Source organism: Alligator mississippiensis, chromosome 1, assembly GCF_030867095.1.
Source record: "Alligator mississippiensis isolate rAllMis1 chromosome 1, rAllMis1, whole genome shotgun sequence".
NCBI lineage: Eukaryota > Metazoa > Chordata > Crocodylia > Alligatoridae > Alligator > Alligator mississippiensis.
Window position 1 is genome coordinate 363,589,019 of NC_081824.1, and position 12,743 is coordinate 363,601,761.

The 12,743-nt window shown below is 47.3% G+C and overlaps 1 protein-coding gene across 4 annotated transcripts in view; it reads left to right on the top strand.

Annotated features, from left to right (window-relative positions):
• Positions 1-2,619: 2,619 nt before the first annotated feature.
• The window catches only part of GGACT (gamma-glutamylamine cyclotransferase), a 39,727-nt gene continuing 29,603 nt past the window's right edge, over positions 2,620-12,743 (top strand). For 3 of the 4 annotated variants that reach the window (XM_059721103.1, XM_006262588.4, XM_019486913.2), the window contains exon 1: positions 2,728-2,983. In XM_059721103.1, coding sequence (XP_059577086.1) covers positions 2,936-2,983 — 48 coding nt within the window. In that variant the 5' untranslated portion in view covers positions 2,728-2,935. The other variant, XM_019486914.2, reaches the window with a different exon arrangement.

The window sequence follows — 12,743 nt, forward strand, 5'->3', positions numbered from 1 at the left end:
GAGGACATGGATCTGGACTAGGGGACCTGGATCTCTTCAGTCTTTGCAAGAGAAGGCTGGGAGGGGATCTTGTAGCCGTTTACAAATTTATCGAGGAGCAGCAAGAAACAGGATGTTCTGTTTACCAGAGCACCCCTTGGAGTAACTAGGAATAATGGCCACAAACTGATGGAGAGCAGATTTAGGTTGGACATCAGGAAGAACTTCTTTACTGTAAGGGTTGCCAAAATCTGAAATGGGCTTCCCAGGGAGGTGGTGCTCTCCCCTACCTTCGGGGTCTTTAAGAGGAGATTGCACAAGTAACTGGCTGGGATCATATGACCCCAGCACTCTTTCCTGCCTAAGGCAGAGGGTCAGACTTAATAATCTATTGAGGTCCCTTCTGATCCTAGCAACTATGAAACTGAGACCTGTGTGATGCTGGCAGGTTGTTTAGTTAAAAGTTATGTATAGAAATAAATTGAACCAGTATCACAGTCATAGGGTTGGAAGGGACTGCATGGGTAGGTGGTCCAATCCCATGCATGAATGCAAGAATACCACTCCTAAATCATCTCTGCCCAAATCCTCCTCATCCCCCTGAAAAATTCCAGTAGGGCAGTCTATTCTACTGCCTTTCTGTTCTACAGGAACTGCAGATGGCCACTGAGGATGCTATTGCATGGCTTGGCAATTAAGCGCGCACTGACTGACTGACTGTTCTGACAGTGATATCTCTAAACCTACTTTGCTGAAATGTAAAGCCATTGTGCTTCATACCCTGTCCTCTGTATCAAGAGAGAGCCAGGGGTTCTCCCTCTTCTTTATGGCAGCCTTTCAAGTATTTGAAAATTACTATAACGGTGCACCTTCATCTCCTTTTCTTTGAGCTAAACATGCCTTATTCTCTCAGTGTTTCTTTCCACAACTTGCCATCAACCCCCTTTCTCATTTTTGTTGTCTGCCTCTGGACCCTCTTCAACTTCTTCACACCCTTCTTACGGCCAGAAAGGTGCTATTCCCACCTAGGGGCCCTTCCTGCAATTGAATTAACTATAGTTAATTCTTCATTAATCAAAAGGCAGGGTCGATAAGCACCTTGATAAACTAAATAAGATGTATACAGAGAAAGCATGTGCATTTCTTAGTTAGTCTATACATTATTTAGTCTATCTGCCAAGAAGGCTAATAGCATCCTGGAATGTTGCCAGCAGGTTGAGACACGTGATTATCAGAAATCCTGGTTTTCTCTGATTTAAAAAAAAAAAAGCTCTAATTTTTGGTTAAAAGGAAGTAAGCCCAACACATTTTTCCATGATTAAAATGAAATATATATATATACACACACACACACATTTACTTTTTTTAACTGGAGAAAACCAGGATCCTTGGTGATTATTCCCCTCTGCTCAGCATTGGTGAGGCCATATCTAGAGAACTAAATCCAGTTTTGGGGCCCCCACTACAGAAAGGATGTGGACAAATTCGAGTTTAGCGGAGGGCCAAACAATTGGTTAGAGGATAGGGCACGTGATTTACAAAGAGGGGCTGAGGAAACTGGGATTCTTTAGTCTGGAGAAGACTTGAGAGGGGATTTAATAGCAGCCTTCAACTACCTGAAGGGTGGTGCCAAAGAGGATGGAGCCAGACTATTCTCAGTAGTGGCAGATGACAGAACAAGGAACACTTAATCAAGTCTGCTGGAACATGGTAATTACTGGTTCCTGCAGCTCCAGGGTCACATGTATCAGTGTCCCTTGCACAGAAAACTGGCGGTGGGGGCACTTTCCTGTTTGACATGGTTTCGTTAAAATGCCCCCCCTGCCATTTTTCAGTGTGGGGATGCAAATACATGGGACACTCTGGGTGCCGCACCTCCCAGAACAGTGTATAAATACCCAGTGCTCTCAAATTGCAGCAAAGGATCTTTAGATTAGATATTGGGAAGAACTCTCAGGCGAGGGTAGTAAAGCACTGAACCAGGCTACCCAGGGTCGTTGTGGAGTCTCTGTCCTTGGAGGATTTGGAGACCCCTGGGCTGGGATGATCTAGTTGGGGCTGGTCCTGCTTTGAGCACAGGATGGGCCGAGGTGACCTCCCGGGGCCCAGTCCAGCCCTCACTTTCTAGGACTCTACACGTGCATCCCCCTCTGTGGGGTAAGGCACGCCTCTGGCCCACAGCCTCTCCTGCCTGACACCCGGGCACTGGCAGGCTCCACGAGGGGTCCCAGGCACTGAGGAGTTGGCCAGGCCTCGCTTCGTGCGAATTAAGAGAAGGAAGAAGACTGTGGATGGGGGCGAGCCTGAGGGCACCGCGCCTTGCCCCGGGCCTGGGCCCCCTAATCCCGGAAGCGCGGGGTAGCCCCACGGCAGCCCCCCCCCCCCCCCCCGGTGCCCCGCTTCCTGAATGGAACTCGCTAAGTCACTGCCGACAGCGGCCCCGCCCCGTCTTTACTCCGGGAAGTGGCTGATCCCAGCCCCGCGCGCATGCGCAGTCTCACCGGTTCCCGGGACACGCGGGAGTTCCAGAGGGGACCCCGCCCAGCCCACTAGCCCCGCTCCCTGGGAGCGCGCGGCTGAACGTCATCAACTCGCGGCGGCTCCGCGGCCCCGCCCCGCGCTCTCGGGGGCCAAAGGGGCGGTGCCCAGAATCGGCACAGCCCCGCCCCCGGAAGTAGCCGGTGGGAGGAGGCAGCTAGCAGCCGTGGCGGGCGAGGCTTCCGAAGCGCCCAGGCTGGCTGGTGAGAGCCGACAGGGTGGGGTCGGGGCCGCTATTAATGGCTCTTCCTGGTGTGAGAGCTGCAAGAGAAGCGCGTTTGTGCGCCGGCGATTAGTCTGGAACAGGTCACGTGGTGTAGCGTCACGCCGGTTGCGACGTCACGTGCCACGTGTCAACCAATGAGGGGCTGGCAGCCGTAAATTTGAATACGCGGCGCGCGTGGTTTCGTCTCCACGTATGAAAACCAAGTGTCTGGGAGAGGCAGCGGCACTGGTTTCTCTTCAGGTAGTGCTGGGGGAGGCTTGGTGCCCTGTCATCTTCTCCGCTCCTGCTAATCTCTCTCCAGTAGTGTTAATGACCCTCTCTCCTTTTTTTTTTCCTGTGCTTTCCTTGTTCCACCTCTTCCCTCCTCTGCTGTTTTGCTGCCTGTTCCCCCTTCCTGGGAATACCTCTCATTTATTTCTAAGCCCTGCCAACTGTTTTTAGCTCTTACAAAAAGCTTTACCTCACCTCATCTGTGTGTCAAATATTACCTCAGGTGTAGAAGTGCCCCACACTTGAGGCTGGTCAGAATCCCTCAGAAACCAAGAGACGCCTGAGGTGGGAGTGTGCAGTTCCCTTGCTCTTCAGCGTGTCTGCCTGCATTCCAGCTATTTTCTGCTTTTGGGAGTTGTTGGAGATTGCTCTTATGGGTTTGGACTGCCTTGTCCTTAATCTCTCCTTCAAAAATAGGAATCTGTTGTCCTGATGCATGGGAGTTTGTCTCATCTCTTGTTCAATTTACACTGGAATAGCTAGACTGATGCATTTGTCCTTAACAGGACCTATCAAAAACTCTCAGGTGGCTGGATAATTCATCATCCAGGTGGCTAGATGACCAAAATGCCTTCTTAACATCACAGGCACTGATTGATTTTACTTTAGAGAAGCGCTGTCCAACTTTGACTTGGCCGGGGGGGACATGTAGCGGGGCCAAGGACTTTATTCAGCGCTTGTCAAGGCCTCTTTCTGTTGATGAAAATTTTCATTGTACTTGAAGACTCTCACCATTGCTAGACTGTTCATGTACTGCATATTTGTTTTTGACAGCTATAATAGCTGTTTTTATAGGCTTGCTAATTCTTTGGTGGCTTCACCAAAACTAGTGGAACGGTGTTAAGCTTTAATGCTGTGAAAAAGGACCTGGGGGTTATAGTCTACTGCAAACTGGTTATATGTCAACAGTGTGCACTTGCTGTAAAAACAAGCTTATAAGCGTATAGTAGTGGTTCTCACATAGGGTGCCATAAGATCCTTTTAAGGATGCTGCACAGCATTGTCAGGTGTGCAAACACCTACATTTGATTCACAAGATTAAACCCAGACATTTACAAATAGGGACTTATTTAAAACATGGTTTCTCAATGTTCACAGTAACTGCAAAAACTAGCAGCTTCCATATTCACCGCGAAAAATAGCAATTCCTGAGATTTTGTGTGGGAACACCCCTCTGTCATCCCCAAAAAACTTACTGGTATTCAAAAAGCAGGGTAATCCCTTTAGCCATAGAGCACATTGTTTCAGAGATGGCTACTGAAAGGCTGAGCTATTGACATAGACTAAGTGAAGGTGTCGGTCTTCAAAGCAGATGGGTTTCAGTGTCATCTTTTAATGCTGCAGTTTGAAAATCATGAGTGAAAAAAAATTCAAAAAAGTTAAATACATTTCAGCTCAGGATCATGTAAAGCAGTTTCCTGTAGGAACTTTGCATGCAGGTGGGGGTACATTGTTTTGTTCATGGTGCAATGTGGGTGTGTTTAGGATAAATAGCATTGATTGGCATTTAGAATCTGAATTGCATATAAAGGGAAAAGCTGCTGCAGAGGCTGAAGGTCAGAGCAAGAAACAAGCAACTATGTCCTCAATCTTTAAAAGAGCCCCTGAAAATAGTTTGACAAGAAGAGAGGCTACATTTGTGCTAGTGGAGACATTCACAGCTGCCAACATTCTTCTGGAGAAAATTATAACCCTAAACTAAGGGACTACTTGAACAAACATGTCAAATGCTAGCAGTTTCCCATGTGTGAACCACCTTCACCAAGATTATCTACCAGGAGTAATTGCGTTTGCATGTTCAGTCTACAAAATATGCACTGGTAGAATATGAATCGCTCTCAAATGTAGCAGACAAAGCAACAGATGCCCAAGGTAACTATATTCTGCACATTTTATTTGTACCTGGGAGCTGGACAGACAGCGACCTGCCTGTTTTTCAAACAGAGCCTGTTCACCTTGCATCTGTCAATTTTTCTGCCATGGCACGAGCTGTAGTGAAAGCTTTTGTAAACTATGGCTTAGATTTTAATAATATCTCAGCATTTCTGTCTGATAGCTTTGCACATATACTGTGTACTTTCTGTGATGTGCTCCATGGAATGATGTCCAACACCATTCATGTCATCTGTTCATGTCATGTAATATCTGGTGCACACGTTTTCCTTATGTGAATAGCCTGGTTTCCTTTTTTTAAAAAGCATTTAAGCATTGCCCAGGCCATAAGCTTGTTACAAGGAGTCTATCGCCAATCAAAGTGGGGATCTGTATGTGACTGTGTCACTTCCACCAGAGCCAGTGCTTACAGGGTGGAATTCATGGTCTAATGCAGTTTGTTACTACTCAAAGAATATGAATACTACCAGCAATTTGTGTGTGAGGAGCTTGAAATAACACCCAGTACAGTGTATGTTTAAACTAGCCATAGTTTACAAAATGTTGAAGATCAAGTTAAGTTTGTGACTGAAAATGTGATCCATTCTAACAAGGAGCTTTTAACAAGATTTGAAAGTTGGCAGGCTTTAATGTACTAAGCACACAACAAGCTGATGGGTTTGATAAGTTGGGTCAGATGAGGCATCACTACAAATTTCAAACTGTCATTGTGAAAACCAGTGGGGATGAGAACTGGTCTAGGCAATAGCTGCAAAGTCGAATCCAGAATTACAAGGATGAACAGTAGCTACCACCACAGTTTAAATAACTGGCTGCCTCCCTTTTTTTAGTGCTGTTTGCATTTTTTACCCAAATCAGATGCCTTTTCTGAGTTTTGACCTTCAGCTACTGAAATCAGTCCCTGGATGGCAGGAAGACTGTGACAAGGAACATACTGCTTACATGAACTTTGTCAAAGAGTGCCACATGCCTTTGACTGTGACTGTTTTAAGAGTCTGTTTCTGATCAGTTTCCACATCTCTACAACTTGGCAAAATGGTGCCTTGCCATTCCAACCAGCTGGAACTGTCAGTGGATGCTGGACACTAGTGTTTAACAACCAACATGAATTGTTTCTATCAAGGTCAACATTATGTAGTAGTACTCTACTTTTTGTAGAATGCTAATAATAAATTATGATGATATTAGTTGAAATTCATATGGTGTATACATTTATATTCATAATATATTTCAATTTAGATTTAAATTTAATACTTAGATTTTTTTATAATGCAGTAATGTATTTGATATTTCAATGGATTTTGGTATTTAAATGCTGCAGTATTTGCCTTTTGGCCCATCAGCAGTGAAAGGCAGGGCCCCCAGAGCCTCTCAGGCTGTCAGTGGCAAGTGTGGGGGGAGGGCTCACTTCAAAAAGACCACAGATTGGCTTTGTGTGCCACGAGTGGCCTACAAAAATCCTTTTGTCTTGCCATGATTTACGTAGGTCCCTACAATAGGTACTTTTGTGTGTCAAATACTAAAAATTCCAAGTGGTAATGTCTTTGTGTTAACATAGTGTTAACATAGTGTTAACATACTGCATTACTCACTGGCTTTGGGATGATTCTGATGCAGTGATTCTCAACCTTTTTAGACTCAAAGCATCCCAGAGAAAATGTTAGCTCTTAACTTTCACTTATTTCTTGACTATGGCAAAATAATAGAGTAACTCTGCCATTGCAAAGAACTCAGAAAGCGCACAATTGGTCCAAATACTCTTGACGCTATGGATTCCCATTTGAAATGTCTAGGTTTATCTTGTGAATCATATGTAGATAGTTGCATACTCAATAGTGCTAATATTGAGTGGCAGCCCATGGCATTCTTGAAAGGATCTCGTGGGACTCTGGGGTACCACAGCACCCTGGGTGAAAATTGCAGTTTTAGTATACCACCCACTTTTGGTCACATTTCTCCAAAGCTGCTTTTTGATCTTATGGGATTACTCTACATGTGGCTCCACAAACCAGCTGCAGTCCCATCAAATCTACATCCTGGTACACATGAGCAATCAAAACTGTTCCAACATTGCTCTGCCAGTGTGTCTATATGGACAACTGTATCTAGGATTAAAAATTTACTTCATTCTAGCATCTCTACTGAATGAAGCTGAAATTACCAGTTCACATTATAACACTGCTGTCATGCAGTAATTACTTTATTGTTCTGATCGTTTTGGATTTGAACCAGTGAGATGAAGGGAAGGTGACAGGCTCCATGCTTTAATGTCACCTCATGAGCTAGCATCAGCTCTTGAGTATCCAGCCTCCTTCAAGCCTTCGGGAAAAGCAAGTTACTCCCATGTGCTTACTCAGAGTGCAGGAGCAAGCCATCCCAATGTGCAGGAAGACTAGAGAGTATGGCAGAAGACCAGCTTGTCTTAGCAGGGAACACCAGTACAGACTGGCGGCTGACTGGCTGGGCAGCAGCTGTGCAGAAAGGACCTGGGGTTCCAGTGGACAATATGCTGAATATGAGCCAAAAGTGTGCCCTTGTTGCCAAGAAGGCTAACGGTGTACTAGGCTGCATTGGTAGGAGTGTTGCCCGCGGATCAAAGCTAAATCACAAAGAGGAAGTTTATAAGAAGTGGGAACTTGGACAAACAACTAGGGAGGAGTACAGGCAGTCCTCAGACTTATGACACAATTGGTTCCTGAAAACTGTTTCTTAAGTTCAAACATTGTAACTCGGAACCAATTTTCTCATAAGAAACAATGTTATAAATGAGGGATTGATTCCTGAACCAAGGCCTGATACCCTATTTTCACCAAAAATACCCCAGAATTTTGTATTCAGTCAATTATAGTTGAGTAATATAGCTACATTAATGTATTTATATTGTAAATAGCAATCATATTGATTAGGAAGTACTTCTTTGAGGTGACTGCTGGATTTTTTGAAGGGTTCTTGGCTGGAGTCTTCTCAGGAGTCTTAGCCGTAAGTTTTTCTGGAGTTGTCTGCTTTCTTAAAGAAAGTGTCCAAGCAAGTTTGGACAGAAGTTCTCCAGGGAGATGAGCGACACGGTGAACGTGTTTGCTGGCATGGCATTGCATCGGATTAAGTGTTGTAAAGTTGAAAATGACGTCATAAAGTTGAAACAGGCTGTCAATTTATAAACGTTGTAAGTGTGAAACGTTATAACTGGAAACATAAGTTGAGGATTGCCTGTATAAGAGTATTGCTTCAGCGTGCAGGGATGAAATCAAGAAGGCCAAAGTATAATTAGAGTCACAGCTAGCAAGGGACATGAAGGGTAACAAGAGGGGTTTCTACAAGTATGTCATAGTTTCATAATAGCTAGGTTCAGGAGGGACCTGAACAGATCATCCAGCCTGACCCCCTGCCACAGGCAGGAATGAATGCTGGGTTCACAAGACCCCAGACAGGTGATCATCCAACCTCCTCTTGAATTTGCCTAAGGTAGGGGTGAGGACCCCTTCCCTGGGAAGTTGGTTCCAGATTTTGGCCACCCTAACTAAAATATTGCCTTCTGATCTCCAACCTATATTCTCCATCAGCTTATGACCATTGTTCCTTGTCACCCCAGGTGGTGCTGGGGAGAAAATGCCTCTACCTATTTGCTGTTGATCCCCCCTGATGAGCTTGTAGGCAGCCACCAGGTCCCCCTTCAGCCTCCTCTTGCTGAGGCTGAACAGGTTCAGGTCCTTCAGTCTCTCCTCATAGGGCCTGTCCTGCTGCCCTCTCACCAAGTGGATGGCCCTCCTCTGAACCCTCTCCAGGCTGGCCACATCCCTTTTGAAGTGCGGTGCCCAGTACTGGAATCAGTACTCCACAGAGCTGCTCCGGTCTCTGGTAACACCTGTGCTTTCTGTCACAGCTGGAGGATGCCTGCCTGCCGTCACCTGCTCTCAAGGAGGATAGAGGTCCATGCCTGTCAGGCTAGAGGCAGCCCTCCCTCTGGGAGCACAGCCAGGGCTGCCTGTCCTGGGTCTGCTCTGGACAGCTGGGAGGGGGTGGCTCAGCCTTGGACGTCCCTGCTGCTCTTCCTGTGACATGGGGCTTGAGCCTAATGCCTGTAACATCAGCATGACACGAGTGATCTTGTCAGTAACAAGAGGAGGATCAGGGACATTGTGGGGGAGGTAACCTAGTAAGAAATGATGCAGAAGAGGCTGACAAGGTTCTTTGGACAAATCTGATGTTTTATTTAGAGGTGCACTGATACATCTGTCTGATATTGGATCGGCACCAATATAAAGGACATTGATTGTATCGGAAATCGGCGGGTTTTTTTTGTTTTGTTTTGTTGTTTTTTTTGTTTTGTTGTTTTTTTTTTTTGCCTAATGTGGCTGATAAATGCCCTGTGCATGTGCACAGCCGCAGCACAGCAGCTTGGAGAGCTACATCCAGCTGGTATGTCTGTTGTGGTGGAAGGGGAGGGGGGAGGGAAGAGGTGTGAGGGAGGCAGATTGAGGCCCCTGCAATGAGGGAGGGAGTGGGGCTGGGGCTCAGGCAGGTGCTGCCCAGCCGGGGTGGGGCAGGGCACAGGATGGAGCCACAGCTTGTCTGGGGAGCAGCTCCTGCTGCTGCATGCACCCTGGGAGGGCATGGGGGGCATGTGCCCCTGGATCTGTGCAGGGTGGGGCAGAGCAGGCTGCCACTATGGGCTGGGGCCAGGGTTGTTCCGGGCTCTTCCCGGCAGGGGGGCTGGGCTGTGTTGTGGGCGGGCAGTGGCAGTGCTGGGAGTGGGCGTTGGGGGGCTATGGTGAATTTGTGGTGGGTTGCAGCCTCCCCATATAGTCCCCCTCCAGTGCAGCTGCCACCTGCCCCAACCACAGCCTGGTCCAGCCCCCCTGCCAGGAGAAACCCAGCACCGCTGCAGCGGCAGCCTGCCCTCTCCCCATGCAAATCCAGAGGCACACGCCCCACCATGACCTCCCAGGGTGCGCGCAGTGGCGGGAGCCGCCCCGCCTCCCTACACCCCCCCAGACGAGCAGCAGCTCCGTATTGTGCCTTTCCCCAGCTGGGTAGAGCCTGCCCCAGACCCACTCCCTCCCTCACCACGGGGGCCTCGATCTGCGCCCCCCCCCATCCCCATCTCTCCTTCCACCACAACAGACTTACCAGCCAGACACTGCTCTTCAAGCTGTTGGGCAGTGTATTGGAAATCAGATTGGTGTCGGCCAATATGTCTCGTTAAAAATCGGCTACCAGTATCATCCCCAAAAATATCTATTGGTGCACCCCTACTTTTATTAGGCCAATTCAGATAGCTGGAAAAAATCTTTGCCAGCTTTCAGGTACAAATACCCTTCATCAGGCTGAGGAAGCATCTGCAGTTGGCATATGCTCTTCCTGGATGGAATGAATAGTAAAGAAGCCAGGGGCTGGTATGCATGCAAGAAAGGCAGTCAGTGAATTGATGAGTCAGTGGGTGAGAGACAGGGTGGGGGTGGGGGATGAATGTCGCTGGTAAATAATGGAGAGGTACCTGGGAAGTCAGATGTTAGGTTATAATGTGTCATAAATCCAATGTCTATATTGAGTCCATGAATTTTGTATCCAGTAGGTTGATGAAGTGAAGTTCACAGGCTCATCTGCGCAAGCTCTTTTGTAAATTCCCTTTGAGGATTAGAACTGAGAGAGTGGTTTTCTTGTGAGAAATGTGCCCCCACAGGTAATTGGGTATCCTTGTCTTTGATAGATTTCCAGTTTGCATTCATTCTGGCATGCAGTTGCTTTTTGGTCTCTCCTACATATATTCTACTGGGCATTTGGTGCGCTGGATGAGAGATGCAATGTTTCTGGAGATGTAGCTGTAAGCTCCAGGAATGCTGATGGTTCTTTTGTGGGATGTAGCAATTGTGAGGGTGGTGGAGATATGCTGGCAGGTTTGATATTGGCATAGCATGGTCTGGATCCATTCGGTGTGTTTTGGGCTGTAAAAAGTTTGCTTCTGGTGATGAGGTTGGTGAGGTTCAGTGCTTGTTTGGAGGCTAGGATGGGTGGCTCTGGGAAGATCTCTTTAAGAACTGGGGCTTTTTCTAGTATGGATTGCAATTGTTTGAGGATTTTCCTTATAGTTTCCAGGGAGGGGTGATATGTTATAACCAGTGGTGTGCAATTCATGGGGGTTTTCCTTCTGTACTGCAGCAATTCCTCACGTGGTATCTGGGTGGCTCTTTCAAAAGTGTGATCTATCTCTCTGGAGGAGTGTCCTTGTTGAGTGAAAGTCTTTATGATATTTGTGAGGTGACAATCATGGGTGTTCTCCTCAGTGCAAATTCAGTGATACCTGAAGGCTTAGCTGTATATTACAGCCTTCTTGGTGTGTTTAAAGTGATTGCTGATTCTGTGCAGATACGTATCTTGGTCCGTAGGTTTCTTGTATGTCGTGGTCTGTATTTTACCATTCTGGATAGCATGGGTGACTGGTGCCACCTTAGTTGGTGGGGGGAGGGGGATGTGACCAGTCAGCAACCGGGGGGGGGGGGGCGGTATCTGCTCACGGCCAATCCCACTGACTGGAGTGGGGGGTGGGAGGTGACCCCTGTGACTAATCGCAAGGCGACCAATCCCTGCGGCCACTTCTGGAAGTGGCTGTGGCCGCATCTGGGAGTGCCACAGTGCTCCCACTCCCCAGCCAGCACTTGCAGGGATGGCACCAGCACTCCTGCCTGCCCACCCCCACTCGTCGCCTAAGCAGCAAATGCAGCTGGTCAAGGGGTGCACATGCACCCCCATCCACCCTCTACGTGTCGCCAATGCTGGATAGTGATCATCATATCTAAAAAGGAGATGTTGGTGCTGGGATATTCAAGAGAGAGTCTGATGGAAGGATGATGATTGTTGAATTTCTGATGGAACTCAATCGGAGATTGCAGGTATTCAGTCCAAATGATGATGTCATCAAAGTACTCGATGCCTTTTTCGCCTCAGTCTTCACAGGCAAGGTCAGCTCCCAGACTGTTGCACCTGACAGAACAATTTGGGGAAGAGGTGAGCAGCCAACAGTAGCAAAAGTATAGGTTAGAGACTGTTTAGAAAAGCTAAATGTGTACAAGTCCATGGGCCTGGATGGGATGCACCCGAGGGTGCTGAGGGCATTGGCAAATGTGATTGCAGATATACACACATGGCCAGTGTGATTGCAGAGCCGTTAGCCATCATCTTTGAAACCTCGTGGCAACCGGGAGAGGTCTTGGACAATTGGAAGAGGGCAAATATAGTGCCCCTATTTAAGAAAGGGAAAAATGAGGATCCAGGGAACTACAGACTGGTCAGCCTCACCTCAGTCCCTGTAATCATGGAGCTGGTCCTCAAGGAATCTATTTCTAATCACTAGGAGGAGAAGGTGATTAGGAACAGTCAGCATGGATTCACCAAGAACAGGTCATGCTTGACCAACCTGATTGCCTTCTATGATGAGATGACTTGCTCTGTGGATGCTGGGAGACTATTGGATCTGGTATACCTTGACTATAAGAAGACTTTTTATATGGTCTGTCACAACATTCTTGCAGGCAAGATAAGGAAGTATCAGTTGGACGAACAGACTGTAAGGTGAATAGAAAACTGGCCAGATCATCGGGCTCAGATACCTGCTTGGCAGCTGGTATCAAGTGGAATGCCCCACGGGTTGACCGTAGGGCCATTTTTGTTTAATATCTTCATCAGTGACCTGGAAGATGGCATAGAGTGCATCCTGAGCAGGTCTGTAGATGACACCAAGCTGAGGGCTGTAGTAAATATGCTAGAGGGTAGGGCTGGGATTCAGAGAGACCTAGACAAATTAGAGGATTGGGCCAAAAGAAACCTCATGAGGTTCAGTAAG